The 8,231-nt window shown below is 42.9% G+C and overlaps 1 protein-coding gene across 1 annotated transcript; it reads right to left on the bottom strand.

Annotated features, from left to right (window-relative positions):
• Positions 1-4,066: 4,066 nt before the first annotated feature.
• SDR42E1 (short chain dehydrogenase/reductase family 42E, member 1) lies at positions 4,067-6,436 on the bottom strand. The gene is made up of 3 exons (XM_008573999.1): positions 6,343-6,436; positions 5,380-5,797; positions 4,067-4,898 (listed from the first exon to the last, which is right to left on the bottom strand). Exons 1-3 carry the CDS (start codon positions 6,408-6,410, stop codon positions 4,206-4,208), a joined length of 1,179 nt encoding a protein of 392 aa, XP_008572221.1. The 5' UTR covers positions 6,411-6,436; the 3' UTR covers positions 4,067-4,205.
• Between the last annotated feature and the right edge of the window lie 1,795 nt (positions 6,437-8,231).

The raw sequence follows: 8,231 nt of genomic DNA, 5'->3' as shown, positions 1-8,231 counted from the left end.
AATATTTTAGGACCTCAGAAAGGCCTAAGGTGGTATCTCAGAGGGCTGTTCAGACAATAAATCTAAGAAGCTTAAGGGCGTTGTCCCTCTGCAGCCCGACAAGCTCAAGGTAGACAAGGAATTATCTCAAAGAGGTTTGTGAGTGTGGTTTATGTCTAATGGAGTGAACTGCAGTAAGATTCATTGGAGACACATAAAGTGTTCAAAATAATTATACTCACAGTAGTCCTGCCAACTTGGACCTAAAGGGATACAGTACAAAACGTAAAGAGGGGCTTTGGATCCCTAAAATTTACTGGCAGAAAGCAGGCAGAGAAAACTATGTAGCTGTAGACGTGGGCTATCTTTCATGGAAAAGGAAGGGTGACTCAGGCGGAGCCAAGAGCCCAGCCTCCACGATGACCCCCAGCGATCCCCACCTTCTCATATTCACACCTTTGTGTATTTCCTTCCCACAGTGAGTAGGACTGACCCATGTAACCAGTGTATTGTGGGGTGACAGTTTCTGACATTTGAGGCCAAGTCATGAAAGACAATGCAACTTCTAACTTGCTCTCCCGGGCCACCTCTTCTGGGGGAAACCAGTTGCCATGTCATGAGGATATTCAAGCAGTCCTGTAGAGATGCCCATGTGGTGAGGAACTGAGGCCTCCTGTCAAAAGTCGCATAGATGAACAATTCTGGAAGTGGGTCCCCCAACTTCAGTTAAGATGACTTTGAGATGACTGCAGTGCCAGCTGCCATCATGAGATGACCCTCATGAGAGGCTCTACACAAGAGTTAAGCTGCACCCAAATTGCTGACCCACAGAAACTACGAGGTAATGTTTGTTGTTTCAAGATAATATGTTTTGGAGTCAATTGTTACATAGCAATAGATAACTGACCCAAGGAGAAAGAGCAGAAGAGTGTGAGTTCGTAAAAAGCAAATGAACTATGATTCAAGGAGGGAGTGAAACACTGTCAAATGTTGTGAAATGGCCAAGTATGTCTTTAAACCAGGATGACTCTAAAGTCCACAGATTGATCCATGAATTTCATTTAGATATCTTAATTATGAGGAGAAAACCCCCCAAATAAGTAGAAACGCACTGTGCTCAGCATACTTGGTCTAAGAAAACTGAGAAATACATCATTCTTTTGAAGGATGTCATTGAAAACATGTTTGGAAAGACTGTGGTCTCAGTGACAATGAATACATGTCATACTGTGTTCATCCCTTGTGTCAGTGACCTTCTTACATGGACATGTGGTGTCATGGTTAGACTGCAGTCTGTGGAGAGCAAAGCACCCTGCTGTACAGCACCGAGTGTTAGGTAAACAGTCGGTGCTCATGCAAGTTAACCCCAGACCAAAGCAAAAGCACCTTTATGATATAAAAGACTCCAAAAGTATTTCTAAAAACAAGCACTACCACCACCTCATATTTATGTTGTGACTTACATATTAAAGGCACTTTCAATAAAACAATAATAGGAAAAAAAGAGAAAAAAAGTACTTTGACCACATCTTGTTTTATCTCACAATGAACCCTGTGTTGCGGTGGGTGGATTTATACAAAGTTCAAGTGCAGTCAATCTCATCTCCCCAAAGAAACCGAGTTCTAAAGAGGCTTCAGATTCTTGGTGAAGGAAGCACAAAATATTCACGGTGTAGGTCTTCTGACTTTAAGTTCAGATCTTTTTTCCAAAACATCCAGGCAGCATTTAACAGGGACTAATCATCTGTGTGTATTGCACAAATATGCCCAGAGTAACTCCAGCACAGCTTCCCACGGCAATTGCGCCTCCTGCCAGGGCTTCAGCACTATCCCTCCCGTGGTTGTGGAATGGGTAAAGAGGCTCTGTCTGCTTTCGCTTTGGTTCCTATTCAGCATGTTCCGCAGCAGACCCATGGGTGGCCAGACAATGCTGCCACTGTCCAATACATTCCTTGCTGGAAGGTGCCTTCAGAGAGCCAAAATTCTTCCCAGTAAGGAAAGCAGTCTATTAGCCTTATGTTTCATTTTTTAATTAAAATGGCATCATCAGCTTGATCACCTCCCTTGGTCACCACATTTTTAGCTGTTTCCTAAACTTCAGTGTATCGTCAGATCCCAAAACTTTACCCTGAGTATATTCAAACACACTTGTTGCAAGCACACTCAATGACATTCCAGAAAGTTTAGTAGCAACAGCACCTCTAAGGAGAATACTCTGAATGAGTATTCTCACATTCATATGGAATGTTTAATAACAATACTAATAAAAATGATGGCTTATGGGTGTTGAGAAGCACTTTATATGCTCTGCCTAATTTAATCCTTAAAAGAATCCTATGAGGTAGGATAAAGGTCTATTTGTTCGAACATCAGACATTACCACATGGCCACGCAGCTGTAATGCCCTTCCGTCACAGAGGGCACACCACAAAGGGCAAATGTTAATTCCTGAAACAAACTGTGAATAATTAATGCCTCCCCTGCAACAGCCACCATCTCCTTGGAGGGTTGGTCTGATGGATCTGGCCCAATTTGGAGTTTGCACACATTTTTAAGCCTGTTAGTGTTTTGCCATCCCTGTATCAGTCTGACTTTTAGTCTGTTTTAAGTACATGCAGAACATATGAAACAGGAATTAAGTACATTTGCGCCTTGAGAAATTCAAGTAAGACATTTCCAACCCAACGAAGCCCACCTCTATGGTTCCAAAATGACTTCTACTGCACCCGTCTAAAATAGAAGAACACAAGAAACCAAATTTCAAATTATCTTTGCCTTTTTTTCTTCTATCAGAATTAGTGCAAGGAGGCAAGAAATAAAGATTGAATCCAAGAACCTATTCTTAAGTAGCAATTTGAAGAGCCAAATTTTAGCCCCAGAAAGCACTATATATACTTTATTTTATTTATTTTTATTTTTTATTATACATACATGTGGGGTACAACGTTGACTTTTAATAATTGTGCACAATATGTGGTGGTTAGATCAGTACAGTTAGCTTATTAATTATTACAATACACAATCATTACCTATGTCCTTTGACCAATTCCTCATTAGCCCCCTCCCTCACCCCTCCCCTCCTGTTTTCCACCTCTAGTTTTCTAAAAGTTCAACGTATTCCTTTGATTGTTGTTTCTTTCTTTCTTTCTCTCTGTCTCTCTTTATTGTTCGTTTGTTTATCTATGGTTTCTCCTCCCGGTTGTGAGAACATGCGGTATTTCTCTTTCTGTACCTGGGTTGTGTCACTTAGGATAATTTTCTCCAGGCTCATCCATGCTGTTGCAAATGGTAGAATTTCATTCTTTTTCATGGCTGAGTAGTATTCCACTGTGTATATATACCACAATTTCCTTATCCACTCATCCACTGATAGACAGTTAGGTTGGTTCCATGTCTTGGCTATTGTAAATAGAGCTGCAATAAACACGGGAGTGCAGGTATCCCTTCGACCTGATGTTTTCCAGTCCTCTGGATATATCCCCAGGAGTGGGATTGCTTGATCATATGGAAGTTCTATCGGTAGTTATTTAAGGAACCTCCAGACTGTTCTCCATAATGGTTGTACTATTTAATATACAGTCCCACCAACAGTGCAGGAGGATTCCTCTCTCTCCCCATCCTTGCCAGCATGTGTTATTCTCTGTCTTTTTTATAATAGCCAGTCTGATTGGGGTGAGGTGATATCTCAAAGTGGTTTGGATTTGCATTTCCCTGATGATTAGTGATGTTGAGCATTTTTTCATATACCTGTTGGCCATTTGTATGTTTTCCTTTGGGAAATGTCTATTCAGCTCCTTTGCCCACTTTTAAATGGGATTATTTGTTTTTCCTCTGTAATGCTGTCTGAGCTCTTTGTATATTCTGGATATGAATCCCTTGTCAGATACGTATTTTGCAAGTATTTTCTCCCATTCTGTAGGTTGTCTTTTTATTCTATTGATTGTTTCCTTTGCTGTGCAGAAGCTTCTCAGTTTGATATAATCCCAATTGTTTATTTTTTCTTTTGTTGCCTGTGCACTTGGGGCATTATACATAAAGTCATTGCCCAGTCTAAATTTTTTTTTTTGCAACTAGTTGGTATGGGGATCTGAACCTGTGACCTTGGTGATATGAGGCTGTGCTCTAACCACCTGAGCTAACCGGCAGCCCCACTACATGTTTTAAAACTCATGTTTCTTGAAAATCATCTCAGCAAGTGTGATCAGACCCTTAATTCTAGCTGACTTTCATAGTGACAGAAACACAGAAGGCAGCCAGGTGAGAACTGCTATAACCAATAGTAAGACCAACAGCCCATTCCAAAGAAGACACACTGAATCACCAGCTCCAGGGCTTCTGCCATGACCACGGGCTTTAAACCATTCAACCACCTCCTGGAGGTCAAATGGCTGAGGCTCATAGCCTAGCTCTTTCTTGGCTTTCTCTAAGCTAAAGTAATGTGTGACACCAGTTTTGTAAACCTCAGCACAAGTGAGAAAGGGCTGGAAGTTGTAGAGTCGACTCAAAAAGACATGGGTCACCTCTGTAAGGAAAGCAAAGCAGTAGATGAGGGTCAATGGCAGGCGGGTGGATGGGAAGGTGTAGCCCAGGCCCTCCACCAAAGGCCGGAAGAACTCAAAGTTGTTCACAGGCGTGCCATCTGAGATGAAGTAGGGCTGCCCGGAGGCAATGTGGCCCTTGTCAGGTTTCAGAGCTTCTGAGGCCAGAATGTGAGCCTGCACCAAGTTATCTACATGGACAAACTCAACCAGGCTCCTGGGATTCCCGTACACAAACCTGAACAGGCCCCTTTCAACATAGCTCACAATCCTGGGAAGGTGCCTTTGTTCTCCAGGCCCATAGATGCCAGCAGGCCTCAGAGCACAGGTTCTTAAGACACTGTCACCCCTGTCCAGGGCTGTACCGTTCGCCTCCAGCACCTTCTTCTCTGCAATGGATTTGGTCCGAGAGTAGTGATCAGGGTAGAGGTGAAGAGGCAGGTAAGGCAGAGATTCATTCCCNCTCTGTAAGGAAAGCAAAGCAGTAGATGAGGGTCAATGGCAGGCGGGTGGATGGGAAGGTGTAGCCCAGGCCCTCCACCAAAGGCCGGAAGAACTCAAAGTTGTTCACAGGCGTGCCATCTGAGATGAAGTAGGGCTGCCCGGAGGCAATGTGGCCCTTGTCAGGTTTCAGAGCTTCTGAGGCCAGAATGTGAGCCTGCACCAAGTTATCTACATGGACAAACTCAACCAGGCTCCTGGGATTCCCGTACACAAACCTGAACAGGCCCCTTTCAACATAGCTCACAATCCTGGGAAGGTGCCTTTGTTCTCCAGGCCCATAGATGCCAGCAGGCCTCAGAGCACAGGTTCTTAAGACACTGTCACCCCTGTCCAGGGCTGTACCGTTCGCCTCCAGCACCTTCTTCTCTGCAATGGATTTGGTCCGAGAGTAGTGATCAGGGTAGAGGTGAAGAGGCAGGTAAGGCAGAGATTCATTCCCATTTCTGATAACTTGACCTCCAAATATGACATTGGAAGTGCTGGTGTAAATTAATCTGGGCACCCCTCTCCTCTGACAAACCTGGAGGACATTGTCTGTGCCCCCTATGTTGACTTCTTCGATCTGGGTTCGATTCAGTTGCTCCTGCCCTGACATACCATAAGAGGCAATATGGAACACGCAGGTGACATCCGCATCTTGGAAGGCTTTCTCTATGTCAGAGAGGTGGCGGATGTCTCCATGCACAAACCTGATTCCTTCTGGAATGGTTTCAGCAGGGCTGTGGATGTCAAACAGAACCACATGGACCCCCTTCTGGTTCAGAGCACAGCCTAAGCTGAAAGAGAAAGAGGAAGTTAGATCAAGCCACTCTTGAGTCATGCCTAGAAGGGTAGAAAATAAGTCACTAATCAAGTTGAGGCCGAGCCAAGTCTTCTTGGCTCATCCTGAGTCCCTCACTTTATGTGTTCATTGGTCAAAGCCTGACATATTCAAGTACTCTAAAATGGTAATCCTCTCATCTTCTTAAATTACGGGAGAGCCTTTATTTTCAAAGAATGGTGGTGTCTACTTATTATATATATTTTTCTCTGTTCTAGGACCCACTATCCATTCTTTGGAATATTTGTGAATATTAACATAACCATGGGGAAAAACGGTTATTATTTTCAATTGTTTCTGGTGATGTGAAAAATCGCCCCTCCCCCAATTTAACGGCTTTATGAATAGTTTCTCTTAAGGTGGAATATATCTGTAATTCTGGTTTAACACTATACAAACAAGTAGAAGTTTACCCTTATTAATGTCAGAGTTGAAAGCTAACCTTTTTTCAGCAACTGTCAAAAAAATAATCCCACAGACATATTTTATAGATGCACTGACCGGAAACCAAAATAGCCACTTCCTCCCGTAATGAGGACAGTTTCCTTTGGAGATGTTTTGGAGTCCATCTCGGGTGGTCAAAAGATAACCGGGCCTATAAGAAATAAGCATGCAACACTGTTACTGACCCAAATGCAAATATGACTCTCCGTCATTTAGAGTTAACAAAGACAAAACGGCGGTATGTTCCATTAGGATGGAAAGCTAAGGCAGGGGTTCTAGTCATAGCTACGTGACAAAAGCCAGCCCCCTTCTCTTCCTGGGCTTCAAATTTCTTCATATGTAATATGGGGACAGTAACACCTGCCCTGCCTACCTGACCAGGTCAATGTGAATGTTAAATAAGATAATGTACAATGTAGTTCTTTGAAAACCAGAGGGCATTTTTCAAAATGAGGTATTCTCATTAATTCTTGGAAAAGATTACAGCCTTTTTGAAAAGAATTCATTCAAATTTGGTAGGGAGAGGCACTTTCCCCCATGCACCAGCATATCAGACAGAACTCTAAAAGAAGCTTCCAACACCTTTTGTTTAAAATGACATACTGCAGCATGGTTTAATACTGTTTTATTAACCCTATACTTTAAAAAAAAAAATAGGGGGAAAGTCCTTTAAATAGTAACTCCCTCCCTCAAGGGGAAATCCTGCAAGTATTTCAAGTTGCTCAATGCCTTTGGGGTCCTGCTTCCCTTTCTCCCCTATCTGCCCCTCCCCCCAACAGAAATCCTCTCAAGGCTCCAAAACCCCCTTGTCTCAAAAACAAAACAAAACAGTCCAAAGTGGTCCACCCAGCTTCTTCATAAGGAGAGAAATGGAAGGTACTATTGATACCCCTCTTTTTCAGCTGAGGAAAATAAAACACATGGGGGTTAAAACTTTCTCAAGCTTCCTGGATTCACACCCAGTAGCACTTTGGCTCCAAGGGTCCACACCCTTTATCACTAAAACATAGTCTTAGGTGGACAGAGAATGGACATTGGAGTCCACTTGACAGTTGTGTGACCTTGGACCAGGTCATCAAACTGAATCTGTTGCTTCAAAAGGTGGAGCCATTAAGAACAGGACTGAGGCTACTAGAGCTGGGAAAGGCGGGGAGGGTAGGGGTTAGTGAGAAATTGGTAAAAGGCCACAAAACATGACTACATTGTGGGATATTGAATATACTAATTATCCTGATTTGAGCATCACATATGGCACGCAGGTATTGATATTCAGTGCTGTACCCCACAGATATGTACAATCAATTATGTTCCAATAAATTTTTTTTTCTTTAAAGTTCAAAGGCTTATGAAGACCGAATGGGATAATGTATAAAAAATGCTCAAGAAAACACCTGACATAGTATGGGCACTCCTTAGATGTCATTTCTCAAATTTCCTTTTCTTCAAGCTCTAAAGTTTGGAGATTCTGTTAACCTAGCACATTCCCCACAGCATGATCACGTCCTTCAAAAGCAGAGGGTCACAGAAGTTTGGTGCATTCTTCTGGATGTCTGTACTGAGTGTGTCAGGTCGCCAGTGAAGCTAACCATTCACACACAATCAGTTGTGAGACACTGAAGTCATGGTTCAGCAAGTGACCGTCTCAGTGGCTTGAGGGTGCATGGAAGAGAATCAGAGTGAGAAAGATTGGGAAACTGAGCAAAATGGTGTGGAGGACGGCTGATGATGGGTTCCAAAGGCTCCAATAATCAATTGCCACAGTTGTGCTTATGAGAAAATTCCTGCACAATGAACACACCAGCACGCCTTAAAACACCTAACAGTGACCTCGGGATGCTATTGTTTTCTGAGTGCAGAACACTCCAATTTGGAGTAGCCATAAAACCAAATGCAGTCAATTCTATCATTTAACGTAGTCACATGACTTTGTCACGAATGCTATTTCC

Source organism: Galeopterus variegatus, unplaced genomic scaffold (assembly GCF_000696425.1).
Source record: "Galeopterus variegatus unplaced genomic scaffold, G_variegatus-3.0.2 Scaffold982, whole genome shotgun sequence".
Classification (NCBI taxonomy): Eukaryota; Metazoa; Chordata; class Mammalia; order Dermoptera; family Cynocephalidae; genus Galeopterus; species Galeopterus variegatus.
The sequence above is the reverse complement of the archived record's forward strand: the minus strand, read 5'-3'. Positions and strand labels throughout refer to the sequence as shown.